This window comes from Pteronotus mesoamericanus, unplaced genomic scaffold, assembly GCF_021234165.1.
Source record: "Pteronotus mesoamericanus isolate MK-2021 breed Mesoamerican mustached bat unplaced genomic scaffold, CSHL_Meso_final scaffold_582, whole genome shotgun sequence".
In the NCBI taxonomy this organism is placed as follows: Eukaryota; Metazoa; Chordata; class Mammalia; order Chiroptera; family Mormoopidae; genus Pteronotus; species Pteronotus mesoamericanus.
Genome location: NW_026555323.1, coordinates 1,446,735 through 1,460,414, shown reverse-complemented (window position 1 = coordinate 1,460,414; position 13,680 = coordinate 1,446,735). Strand labels below are relative to the sequence as shown.

General features: G+C 44.9%; 1 protein-coding gene across 1 annotated transcript in view; it reads left to right on the top strand.

The window, feature by feature from the left end:
* Positions 1–13,680, top strand: part of GABRG3 (gamma-aminobutyric acid type A receptor subunit gamma3) — a 362,833-nt gene that overhangs the window by 34,823 nt on the left and 314,330 nt on the right. The window contains exon 3 of the mRNA XM_054561953.1: positions 5,151–5,218. Within this exon, the coding sequence (XP_054417928.1) occupies positions 5,151–5,218 (68 nt within the window). The remainder of the gene's footprint in view (positions 1–5,150; positions 5,219–13,680) is intronic.

Genomic DNA, 13,680 nt, shown 5'->3' with positions numbered 1-13,680 from the left:
TACCCAAATCCCTTCCTCCATTCCTGCCCTGTAACCTCGATATTTTCCGAGCTGAGAAGAGCACTTGAAAACGCATCTGAGCCGAGATGGTGTAGATGGACTTTATAGGAGCCTCCCGAGATGGGGCGTGTGTATTGCAGAGGAGCCTGGAGGGTTATTTGCAGTGATGGTGGCGGCGGCGACACATCCGCCGAGGCCGTGGTTCCCAGAAACCTCCCGGCTCATCGCCAGCGTTAGGCATCTGGGAGCCGGAGGGCGGAGCCGTGAGGCTGCGCGTCCTGGCTCGGCGCTCCCGGCCCGGCTTCAGTTCCGCCCCATACAGAGCAGGCCGACAGGGCGTCTCCTGCTGACCGAACGCACAGCGCTTATTACATGGGCCGCTCATGAAGGTCAACGGCGTCTGGGGGCAGCAGTTCAGGCGAAGGGCACAGTTAACCCGGGCGCCGACTGCAGACGAGCCCCGCTCCCTTTCCTGGAAGGCAGGGACCATATGAAGGGAGGGTCCCAGCTGTTCGAAGAGCATGAGAGCTGGTATTATTTGTTTCTTTTTTCTTAATTTTAGATTTTTAAAACAAGGCTTTATTTATTTACTTTTAGCGAGAGGGGAACGGACAGAGAAAGAGAAACATAGATGTGTGGTTGCCTCTCGCACGCCCCCTACTGGGGGGGGGGTTTGGCCTGCAACCCAGGCCTGTGCCCGACTGGGAATCGAACCTGTGACCCTTTGGTTCGCCGCCCCCACCTCCCAGCCGTCTGTCCATTGAGCCACACCAGCCACGTGTTCCTTTTTGTGTGTTTAGATACTTCTGTGCGTATATTTAGACTGTCATGAGAAAGTAGAAGTGGCCAGTGTAGCTTAGAGACATAATTATGACTTGGAAGGCAGTGAGCGCAAGATCTGGGCATTCTTTTCTGCGTGTGGCTTTAGGGGCCCCGGCAGCCATAGTAAATCATGTACAGGGCACCTGCTGCTCACTTCACGACAGTGTCGCCCGCCTCTCGCAGCTCCCTCCAGGCACCCGGCTCTGTCAGTGGCTCTTTTTACACAAAGGGAGACTGAGGCCCGCGGCTGATAGGAAGCGGTTCAAGATCACAGCACTGGGGAGCGGCAGAGCCCTGCGCAGCAGCGGGGCCGCCTCACTCAGCCCACCCGCTCCGCGCGCTCTGCGGTCTCCGTGCCTCATCCCCCTTGCTGCCTGTGGGGGCAGCTCGTGTGTGTCGCCTTCCGTGGACAGCTGGGGTCGCCGGCGCCCTTCCCCACTCCGCACCTCCTGTCCCTGTCAGCGCTCACCAGCCCTGGGTCCCGTCTGTCCGTCTGTCCGGACGTGTGTTTCTGTCACCGCCTGCCCCTTGCTTGTTTTTGAGTGAATGCGGGTGGCTCCATCCGCTCTCCTAGGGCCTCTTTCAGCTTTTTCCTCTCTCCCAATGAGGGAATAGAATTTTCATGGTAACAAGATACCTATGTTTGGAAGGGTTCTTGTCTGCTAGGAAAATTTTTTAATAGATCACTTTTCTTGTGGGGTTTTTTTTCCATTACCATTTACCCCCCTCACCCCGCTCTGCATCCCACTCCTGTGGAAGCCACACCATTGTCCGGCTCCGTGAGTCCTTTTTCTTTTTGGCTGGATCCCTCCGCTCCCAGCGCCCCTCCGCCCGCTGCCAGCCGGCTCTCCGTCCGTGAGTCTGTCTCTGTTTTGCTTGGTAGTTAGGTGTGTTCATTAGATTCCACATAGGAGTGAAATCATATGGCATTTGTCTTTCTCCGACTGGCTTATTTCACTTAGCATAACATTTTCCAGGTCTATCCGTGTTGTTGGAGAGGGTAAAATTTTATTTTATTTTGATTTTACAGCCGAGTAACGTTGCACTGCATAGCTGTCCCACCGACTCTTCGTCCACTCCCCTGCTGATGGGCGCTAGGGCTGCTTCCAAATCTCGGTGCTTGTAAATAACACTGCCATGAACATAGGGGTGCTTATGTTCTTTCGAATTAGTGCTTTAGGTTTCTTCAGATAAATTCTCAGAAGTGGGATCGCTGGGTCATAAGGCAGTTCCATTTTTAATTTTTTGGGGAAGCTCCCTACTGCTTTCCCCAGCGGCTGCACCGCTCTGCATTCCCGCCAGCAGTGCGCGAGGGCTCCCTTTCCTCCACATCCTCACCAGCACTTGTAACTTGTTGATTTATTGATGGTAGGCATTCTGACAGATATGAGGTGATATCTCGATGTGGTTTTAATTTGCATTTCTCTGAAGATTAGTGACGTTGAGCATCTTTTCCTATGTCTATTGGCCATCTGAATGTCCTCTTTGGAGAAGCGCCTATTCATGTCCTTTGCCCATTTTTTAAAAAAAGATTGGATTGTTTGGGGTTTTTTGGTGTTGAGTTGTATTAAGTTCTTGATAAATTTTGGATATTAACCCCTTCTCAGATGTATTGGCGAATATGTTCTCCCATTCTGTGGGCTGTCTCTTAGTTTTATTGATGGTCTCCTCTGCTGTGCAAAACCTTTTTAGTGTGTTATAGTCTGAGATGAAATATTAGCAGCCCTTTGCCTACCTGATTATTTGGGGTCACCCATAGTGGTCCTCAATTTCCTGGGCACACTTTAAAACTACTCCTTTTCCTGTTGCAGCTTACAGTCTCATGTGCATACTTAATGCGTAAAGTCCAAGTAAATATAATATCTTAAAATCACAGTTTTCAGGAACTGTAGTCACATATGCAGCGAGTACCTACTATTTGCCAAAAGAAGTAACCGAGGGCCCAGGGCCAAAAAAGTAACCACCAAGCATTGGCGTAAAATACTGGGTTGGCCAAAAAGTTCATCTGGTTTTTTTCTGTAAGATGCCTCTAGTAGCACTTAGTTGTCTTCATCTTCATTTGAAACAGTTTTGTTAGATTGTATTGTGACAGCTGTCATATCACTATGTGTTTTAAAAAAACATCAAAATTGGTGAATTTTTTGTGTAGCCATTTTATTATTGAAGACGGAAGAAAATATGCAGTATTTTACACGTATTAGGCTTTATTATTTCAAGAAAGGTAAAAACGCAACTGAAACACAAAAAATGATTTGTGCAGTGTATGGAGAAGGTGCTGTGACTGATCAAACGTGTCAAAAGTGGTTTGTGAAGTTTTGTGCTAGAGATTTCTGGCTGGACAAGGCTCCGCGGGCGGGCAGACCTGTTGAAGTTGGTAGCAGTCAAATCGAGATGTTAATTGAGAACAATCAATATTATACCATGTGGGAGCTGGCCAACATACTCAAAACGTCCAAATCAATAAAGTTATTGGTGAAAATGAAAAACGTGTCTTTTATGGGAAAAAAACCTATATGGACTTTTTGGCCAACCCAGTAGTTCAATTCCGCCAAGTTTTGTGTGCACATTCATGTGTGTGTGTGTGTGTGTTTATGTGTTTATTCCAAACTCTTATCTCTTAAAAACCCTTTTTGCACTGTTGCAGTTACTACTCATTTGGCGCTTCCCACTTCAAGAGTTGTTAAGGCTTAATGTCTGCAGGTCCTTTTTACTTAATGAGATTAAAAGCTCTAGAAACTCGGAGTCTGGTAATAAAGCAACCAGCAAAATCTCTTGCAAAAACCAGACCCTCGACTGAGTGACCTACCACAGCTTTTATATGACACCACTGAAGGATACACAGCGTTTGCAGACAGAACATTTGCTGAATCCAATTATGTTGAAGAAAGATGTTGCTTGCTATTCATGGTAGTTAGCAAAGCTCAGTCTAAAGTGAACAGTTCTTTTATGAAATGTAAGCACTGTACACATTGTGCATAGAATTGTTGGGAGTTTTCCAAAATGCCAAGAGCTCTTTGAAGCTGAAATGACTTGGTTGGACCAACGACCAAGGTGCGGAGTAGTTGGCTCAAGCTCACGATCATCTCTCCATTTTTACGGAGGCCTTGAAAGCACAGCTCAGCAGCAGAGCACTGGATGCGCAATTTAACAACAGACTGTGTGCTCAGAAGGGCCACTCAGGAGGGCTCCAAAAGGCGGGTTCAGGAGTTCATCTGCGAATGATGGTTGTTTAGCAAAACTGAAGGGAGCTCATCAGAATAATTGCCGATATAATCACTCTTGTTTTCATAGAAACAACCACTTCATGTGCACAGGTTCAGGAGTCTTGTCCGTATTTATCCTGGACAGGGACATTCTGAAATCGCTGCTGTCCTCCCTGTTGGCAGTTGCTGCGTGCTGAGGAAAAGACCCAGGAGTCTGCATCGCAGCGGCCTCTTCCCTGGTCTCCCAGCATCCACTGTGGCCAAGGGAAGAGAAACTGGTTTTCCTTAAGGCCGAATAAACCAGTTCGCCTCTGGTGCACAATGTTAGATCTTACAATTTCTCATTACATAAAGGGTATGTCATCAGAGTGGAAACCTTAATACCTTGACTTACTAAAGTGTTAGTCTTTTTAAAAAAAAATTATAATTTACTTTTAGACAGAGGGGAAGGCAGAAAGAGAAGAAGAGAAACATCAATGTGTGGTTGCCTCTCATGTGCCCCCTACTGGGGACCTGGCCTGACTGGGAATCGAACCAGGGATCCTTTGGTTCATAGGCTGGCACGCAATCCACTGAACCACACCAGCTGGGGCTGGAGTGTTTTTCTTTTCTGAGCTATAGAACTTTATGCCTGTGATATGTGTGTATGTGTCTTTAAGTTACCATGATAATAATAATCAATATTTCGTATTCCCCTTTGCTGTGTGTACTCTCCTGATCCTTGCTTTGAGCTGCTTTGCTTCGGAACGCTAGGGAGGCAGCCCAGTGATGGAGAACTACTTCAACCCATCCCCGATAGTATAGCAAAAGCTTACTTCAAATTATTTCTGCGATGTCTTATTTTTTTTGTTTTTCTATTTTCTTTGCCATACTGTCAGCTTAACACATATGACAGAATATCGTTTTAGCCATTTGTCAAATAAGTGTCTTGTTTTCCTAGAACTGTACAAGTTAGAATCTCTCATCCTCGGAGAACTCTAGAAAGACAGACAGGAAGGGTTTGCATGGTAACTGCAACGCAAGTCCCTAGACAAGCTCACCCTTTGCTGCAGAACCTGGAGGTGCTGGGGCTTCCCCCCGTCTCCCGGGCACAAAGTATTAACACACGTGTGTTTTTCTCCACAGTAAAACCGACCGTAATTGATGTTGACATCTATGTTAACAGCATTGGTCCCGTGTCATCCATAAACATGGTAAGAAATGATTTTTTCTGATCCGACAGCGTTCGATTCACTTCTTGCTTATATTCTTATTGCGGGTTTCTGTTGGCGATTTATCAAGCCGGTTGCACAACTCCGTTGCTTTTGCTGGGGGTTGAAGTGTTGGTGACGGTCAAAGTCAAGGCGGAGCTTGTGGCCGGGACAGCGAGGCGCCCCTCTAACGGCTGCCGAGCGCCTCGCCTCGCCCTGCTCTACCCACACTGCTGCGCGCGCATCTCCGGAAGAGGTGATGAGCAATTTCCGGGGTGTCCGCGATCCCTGACCTCATACTAGGCATGGGTATAAGGGACAGCTCTTTGACTCTTAGTTTATTTTTTCAAGACCCCAAAGCTCTGTCTTTTAGTATTTCTCAGCAAAGGACCTGAGATTACACAGCTCACGCTTCTTTCTGTGATTTGAATTCTGAAGGTAGGTAAGGGGCCTGTTTATTTTTCCCTTTCCCATGGAGACACTATGGGGTTAAGTAAAGGACTTCCCCAAGTAGTGTGTTTTCACAGGCCTGTAAGCGCAGGGAGCTCCAGAAGGAACTGTCCACAGTGCAGATGAGGCCCCACTGTGGGTGCTTAGCTGTTGAAGAAGGGCTTGTGAGTCGGACATGTCTGTGTGGACGGGCCTGGGGCTGCGACCCCGGCAGGCTCACACCTTTGTAGACCCCTGGCTGGGGCTCCTGCCCGCTGGGGCCTTCTGTCTACCCCCTGCTGCTCCCTGGCTCCTAGGTTTGGGGGTCGCATGAGGCTGAGCGTGGGAGCTGTCAAAATTCTGACATACATGCTGTCTTCCCATTGCCCCATCCTGTGGGCGGGAAGACTCCCTGCAAAATTAGCAGCCGATTTTTTCTTTTCATTGTTAGACATTAAGTGTTCACACCTTCCGTGATGAAGTCATATCCAGGGGTGTCCAACCTTTCGGCGTCTCTGCACCACACTGGAAGAAGAAGAGTTGTCTTGGGCCACGCAGTAAACGCATTGCGACCCATAATCACAAAAAAATCTCATAGTGTTTTAAGTCAGCTTACGATTTTGTGTTGGGCCGCATGCATGGCCATCCTGGGCTGCATGTGGCCCGCGGGCTGCAGGTTGGACACCCCTGAAAGGTTATGTTTATGAGTGACTCGCTTATAGAAATGCCCTGCGTCCCCCACAAACTGGGCGTCAGCCAAGAGGTGCATGAATGGAAGAGCATGTGCCTCACGTGGCTGTGGGTCGCAGATTATAAAGTGTCTATTGTCCCTGTGACGTCCCCTCTCCCCGGTAAGTGGCTGTGCAGTTGATTGCATAGAGACAGTAACGCGTCTTAGTTTCTTTGTTTCTGATCCTGGAGTTTTGTCTTCCACACAGTTGATTCAGCGCCTTTATGTCTAATGCTGAAAAAGAAATGTCTGCGCAGATACCTGGTTACAAAGGCATTTTAGGAACAGGTGCTTGGTTCTGTACAGCTAGGGATTTTCATGAACTCCTGTAACTCTGAGATCTGGGGGCCCAGGGTTAAGCTTTGCTGTTGGAATTGGTAGAAAGTTCTGTGTGGAAATGCTGTGCTGCAGAGGAGGAGGCTGAGTAAGTGACGGTCCCCGCAGGGTGACCAGGACTCTGCGAACAGCCAGGACCCTCCTCGGCAAGGCTGGCAGCAGCCGGAATGGATTTCTCTCCCATGAAGCCCTTTCAGCCCCAAGCTGGACAAAGGGCAGGAGTCTGTGGGCTGGGACAGCGCAGCGAGGTCCTTGGTAAAAGGCAGGATGACCGGGCTGTGAACTGACTGGGGAACGGGGACTGACCTGCTGTTCCTGAGCCGCTGGGCAGGGCCTGGACCTGCGGGGCCCCGGGCCCCACTCTGGCGCTTGTGCGCCACAGGTGTGAGCATGTGGGGAGCGGACGGGCCCACTTCCACCTGTGCGGGTCCACTTTTATGAGATTAGTTCAAATACAGCAAGATCTCGTCCTTCCTTTTAAAGAAGAAGAAGAGAAAAAAAACACCCTGCGTGGCACAGAGTTTATGTTTTTATTTTTTAAAAGACCTTTTTCAGGAGCAGTTTTGGGTTCACAGAAAAATTGACAGGAAAGGATTTTGTACACCCTTTCCCCCGACACTTGCACCGCCTCCCGCGGGATGAGCGCCTGGCGTCAGCCGGTCCGGTTGTTACCACGAGGGAGTCCGCACTGATACGCGCTCACCGCCCGGAGCCAGCGTTGCGGTTGCGGTTGCGGTTGCGGTAGGTGCGGGCGCCCTGCGCTGGGGACCGGTGTTTGAAGGCCCGTCGCCTCCGTGAGAGGAGCTTACGGAGCCGGTCCGCTGCCCTGGGACTCCGCCCTGGGCAGCCGCTGCCGGAAGGATGAGTTTCCTAACGTCTGTGCTCCGACCACGTGGCTTGGGAGTCAAAATGAGCAGGGGCCTCTCCTCACGGGGCGGGATACACCCGATACGCCCGCCCGGTCTCTGCAGCCAAGCGACACGCTTTCACAGGAATGTCAGGTGCTTCACGGTGAACCTCATGAAACATACGAGCCGGTTGAGAGGAGAGAGCTGACCGTCAGCGGGGCTCGGGGCCGGGCCGGCCGGGGTAATAGAGGGCAAGCCTGCGCGAGCCCGAAGCGACCCCGCTCGGGCGCGTAGTACGGCAAAGAGCATCATTTAGAGGTGAATGCAGGATTCAAGCGTGTAACTTTTTACTGGGGTTTCACCTGTAAAGCAAAATCGGAAAAAATCACGGCTTCTCCTTCCGCCAGCCTGTGATGTAACAATCGAGGGAAGACAGGAAACAATTAGTTCTTTGTCTTCCTCGCCTCTCTCCTACTTTTCTGCTTTTATTGATATTATTAACACTGAACATTCAGTTTCAGACAGTCTCCCTGCTAAAGAAAAATGAAGTGTCATTTTAATCTATTGTTTAACAGGTTGATTCCATTGTCTTGTTATCTTAGAGTTTTTTGAATTTAATCTTTGTCTTTTTTCGCCCATTACCATTTAGTCCCCTTACACCCTCCTTCCCCCAGCAATGACCGTCCTGTTGTCCCTGCCCGCGAGTCCTTTTTCTTTTTCATTCAGTCCCTCCACCTCCTACCCTCCCCCCAACTGGCTGTCACTTGCTCTCTATGAACCTGTCTCTGTTTTTTGCTTGTTAATTCAGTTTGTTCATTAGATTCCACACGTGAGTGAAATCATATGGTATTTGTCTTTCTCTGACTGGCTTATTTCACTTAGCATAATGGTCTCCAGATCCATCCTTATTGTCATAACAGGTAAAGGTTTCTTCTTTTTTACTGCCGAGTAGAATTCCGTTGTGTAAATGCCCCATAGTTATTTTATCCACTCATCTATTGATGGACATTTGGACTGCTTCCATGTCTTGGTGATTGTATATAGCGCTGCAATGAACATAGGGGTGCTTGTATTCCTTTGAATTACTGTTTTGGATTCCTTCGCATGTAGTCCCAGAAGTGGGATCGCCGGGTCGTAAGGCAGTTCCATTTTTAATTTTTTGAGGAAGCTCCATCTCACTTCCCACCGCGGCTGCACCCGTCTGCGTTCCCACCAACAGCGCGCAAGGGTTCCCTTTCTCCACATCCTTGCCAACCCTTGTTGTTTGTTGATTTATTGATGATGGCCATTCTGACTGGTGTCGGGTGATATCTCTTTGTGCTTTTAATTTGCTTTTCTCTGATGATTAATGACATTGAGCATCTTTTCACATGTCTCTGGGCCCTCTGTATGCCCTTCTTGGAGAAGTGTCTATTCAGGTCCTTTGCCCATTTTTTTTTTTTTAATTGGGCTGTTCACTTTTTTTGGTACTGGGTTTTGTAAGTACTTTATCAATTTTGGATATTAACCCCTTCTCAGATGTATTGGTGAATATGTTCTCCCAGTCTGTGGGTTGTCCTTTTATTTTGTTAATGATTTCCTTTGCTGTGCAAAAACTTTTTAGTTTGATGTAGTCCCATTTGTTTATTTTTTTTCTTTGGTTTCCCTTACCTGGGGAGATATATCTGATAAAAAATTTCTATGGGCAGTGTCCAAGATTTTGCTGCCTATGTTGTCTTCTATGATTTTTATGGTTTTGGGTCTAACATTGTAGTCTTTGATCCATTTTTAATTGATTCTTGTGTATGGTGTAAGGAAATGGTCTAGTTTCATTTTTCTGCATGTATCTGTCCAATTTTCCCAACGCCATTTATTGAGTAAACTATCTTTAGCCCATTGTATGTGCTTGCTTCCTTTGTTGAATATTAGTTGACCATAGAGACATGGGTTTATTTCTGGGCTCTCTATTCTGTTCCACTGATCTATGTGTTTGTTTTTATGCCAGTACCAGGCTGTTTTGATTACTGTATCCTGGTAGTATAGTTTGATATTAGGTAGCATGATTCCTCCAATTTTGTTCTTCTTTCTCAGGATCACTATGCAGGTCCTTTTGTTGTTCCATATACATTTTTGAAATATTTGTTCTAGTTCTGTGAAATACATCATTGGAATCTTGATAGGAATTACATTGAATGTATGGATTGCTTTGGGAAGCAAGGACATTTTAATGATGTTAATTTTTCTATCCATGAACACAGTATGTGCTTCCACTTGTTCGTATCTCCAATTTTTTTTCTTCACTGTCTTATAATTTTCTGAGTATGGCTCTTTACATCCTTGGTTTGGTTTATTCCTTGGTTTTTTATCCTTTTGGAAGCACTTGTGAATAGGATTGTTTTCTTAATTTCCCTTTTTGTTAGTTCATTACTGGCATACAAAAATGTGGCTGATTTATGGATATTAATTTTGTACCCTGCTACTTTGCTGAATTCACTAATCAGTTTTAGTAGTTTCTTGGTGGAATCTTTGGGGTTCTCTATGTACCATATCATGTCATCTGAAAGTAAAGACAGTTTTATTTCCTCCTTTCCAATTCGGATGCCTTTTATTTCTTCTTCTTATCTGATTGCTGTGGCAAGGAATTCCAGTACTACATTGAATAAGAAAGATGAAAACAGACATTCCTGTCTTGTTCCCAATCTTAAGGGGAATGCTTGTAGTTTTTATCCATTAGAACGATGCTGGCAGTGGGTTTATGATATATGGCCTTTATTATGTTTAGGTATGTTCCCTCTATTCACACTTTGCTGAGAGTTTTGATTATAAATGGGTGCTGGATTTTATCAAAAGCTTTTTCTACATCTATTGATATGATCATGTGGTTTTTATGCTTCATTTTGTTTATGTGATGAATCAGATTTATTGATTTGCGAATGTTGTGCCAACCTTACATTCTTGGAATAAATCCCACTTGATCATGGTGTATGATGCTTTCGCTCTATTTGTTTTGCTAATATTTTGTTGAGGATTTTAGCATCAATGTTCATCAGAGATATTAGCCTATAATTTTCTTTCTTTGTAGTGTCTTTATCTAGTTTTGGAATTAGGATAATGCTGGCCTCATAAAATGAGTTTGGGAGCCTTCTCTCCTTGAATTATATGAAATGGTTTGAGCAGGAGAGGTGCTAGTTCTCGGAATGTTTGGTAAAATTCACCTATGAAGCCATCTGGCCCAGGGCTTTTGTTTGTTGGAAGTTTTTTTATTACTGCTTCAATTTCATTAGGTGTAATCTGACTATTCAGATTCTCTGATTCTTCCTGATTTATTTTTGGGACATTGTATGTTTTTAAGAATTTATCCATTTCATCAAGGTTGTCCAGTTTGTTGGCATATAGTTGTTCATAATATATTCTTACAATCCTTTGTATTTTTTTGGTGTCAGTTGTTATTTCTCCTCTTTCATTTCTGATTTTATTTATTTGGGTCCTTTCTCTTTTTTTCTTGATGAGTCTGGTTAAAGGTTTGTCAGTCTTGTTTATATTTTCAAAGAACCAGCTCTTGGGTTCATTGATCTTCCGTATCATTTTTTTTTTAGACTCTATTTTATCTCTGATCTTTATTATTTCCTTCCTTCTACTCACTTTGGGCTTTGTTGTTCTTTTTCAAGTTATTTTAGTGTGAAGTTAGATTGTTTATTTGAGCTTTTCCTTGTTTTTTGGGATAGGCCTGTAATGCTATGACTGTCCCTCTTAGGATCGATTTCCCTGTGTCTCACAGATTTTTGGATTGTTGTGTCTTCACTTTCATTTGTTTAAAGATATTTTTTGATTTCTTCCTTGATCTCATTGTTAACCCATTCATTATTTAATATCATGTTATTTAGTTTCCATGTCTTGCTTGTTTTTCAGTGTTCTTCTTGTGATTGATTTCTAGTTTCATAGCACTGAGGTCAGAGAAGATGCTTGAAATGATTTCAGTCTTCTTAAATTTATTGAGACTTGTTTTGTGTTCTAACATGTGGTCTATCCTAGAAAATGTTCCATGTACATTTGGAAAGTATGTATATTCTGCTGCTTTGGGGTGAAATGCTCTGAAGATATCAATTAAATCTCTATTTGATCAAGAGTGTCGTTTAAGACTTCTGTCTCCTTGTTGACTTTCTGCCTGGAAGATCTATCCATTGAAGTCAATGGGGAGTTAAAATCCCCTGCTGTGACTATATATCTGTCGATCTCTCACTTTATGTACATCAAGATTTGCTTTCCATATTTGGGTCCTCATATGCTGGCTGTGTGTTTACTAGGGTTATATCCTCTTGTTGGATTATTCCCTTTATCATTATGTAGTGTCCTCCTTTGTCTCTTACTACAGCTTGGGTTTTAAAGTCTATTTTGTTGGATATAAGCACTGCTACCCCAGATTTTTTTCCTTTTCCATTTGCATGAAATATCTATTTCCAGCCCTTTCCTTTTAGTCTGTGTGCATCCTTCCATCTGAGATGGTTCTCTTGGAGGCAGTATACATGGGTCTTGTTTTCTTATCCACTCAGCTTCTCTATGTCTTTTGGTTGGAGCATTTAAGCCATTTACACTTAAGGTGATTATTGATAGATATGTATGTAGTGCCATTTTATCGTTAGACTGTTTTTCTCTCATTTTTTCCTTTTCTCTTTTTCTTTTCTTTTTCCTTCTTATTCTTCTTAAAGCAAGCCCTTCAACATTTGTGGCCGTACTAGTGTGTTAACGAACTCCTTTAGCTTTTTCTTGTCTAGGAAGCTGCTTATTTTTCCTTTGATTTTAAATGATAGCCTTGCTGGGTAAAGTAGCCTTGGTTGTAGGTCCTTGCTTTTCATCACCTTGAATATTTCACGCCACTCCCTTCTGGCCTGAAATGTTTCTGTTGAGAAGTCAGATGACAGTTTGATGGGTGCACCCTTGTAGGTAACTACCTGTTTTTCTCTTGTGGCTGTTAGGATTCTCTCCTTGTCTTTCAGCCCTGCCATTTTAGTTATGATGTGTCTTGGTGTAGGCCTCTTTGGGTCTAGCTTGTTGGGACTCTCTAAGTTTCCTGGACTTGTGTGACTTTTTCCTTTACAAGATTAGGGAAGTTTTCAGTCATTATTTCTTCAAATAGGTTCTCAGCCCCTTGCTCACTCTTCTCCTGGTAGTCCCATGATGCCAATGTTGTTATGCTTCACGTTGTCCAAAATGTTCCTTAAGCTCTCTTCATTTTTTTAAAATTCTTTTTTCCTTTTGCTGTTCTGCCTGAGTGTTTTTCTACCTTGGCTTCCAAAACACTGATTTGATTCTCTGCTTCATCTAACCTACTGTTTATTCCTTCCAGTGTATTATTTATCTCAGATATTGCATTCTTTATCACTGGTCCTTTTTTTCTTAATGGTTTCTGTCTTTTTCCATGCTGTTGAGTATCCTTATAATCATTACTCTAAACTATGTGATAAATTGCTTACTTCTAGTTCATCTAGTTCTTCTGGAGAATTCTCTCTCTCTTTCATTTGGGGTCGGTTTCTTTGTCTTCCCATTCTGGCTGCTTCTGTGTATTTTCCACCTTGGATGTTAAACTGATCAGTTGTTAATCTAATCAAGCTGTAATCAGCAGTCAGGCTTAAGTACCATGGGATGGGGTAGAGTAATTCCTGTGGGAGGGGCTATTGCTTCCCCTCAGGCTGATGCCACTTGGAGGGGAGTGCTCTGCCTGAGACAGATGGCTCCTGCAGTTTGGAGGATGACTCAGCACAGGGATCTTGGTGGCTGTTCCCCTCAGTTGTCTCCCCAGGCTCTTCTTAGGTGTCTCCACCTGCCAGAGCCCAGGGTTAGTTGGATGCAAATGAAATTTTGTGCACTGGCCCTTTAAGAGGTTCTCTGTCTCCAGCCATCTCTCCATGGCCGACAGAATCACAGCTGCTTTTCACAGCTGCATGTTATCTGGGTTCCTTTCAGGCTTTGGTGCTATAGGCTGGGGAGCCCAGGTTGGGGTTTAGACCCCACACTTCTCAGTGGGAACCCCCTGGATGCTGAAATATCCCTCTAGAAGTTTAGCTGCTGCCCATGGGAGCCCAGCCAGCCTTCTCACGTCTCCTCTGCTCTCCCTACCAGTCACGTTGTGGTGAGGTGGTTTGTTC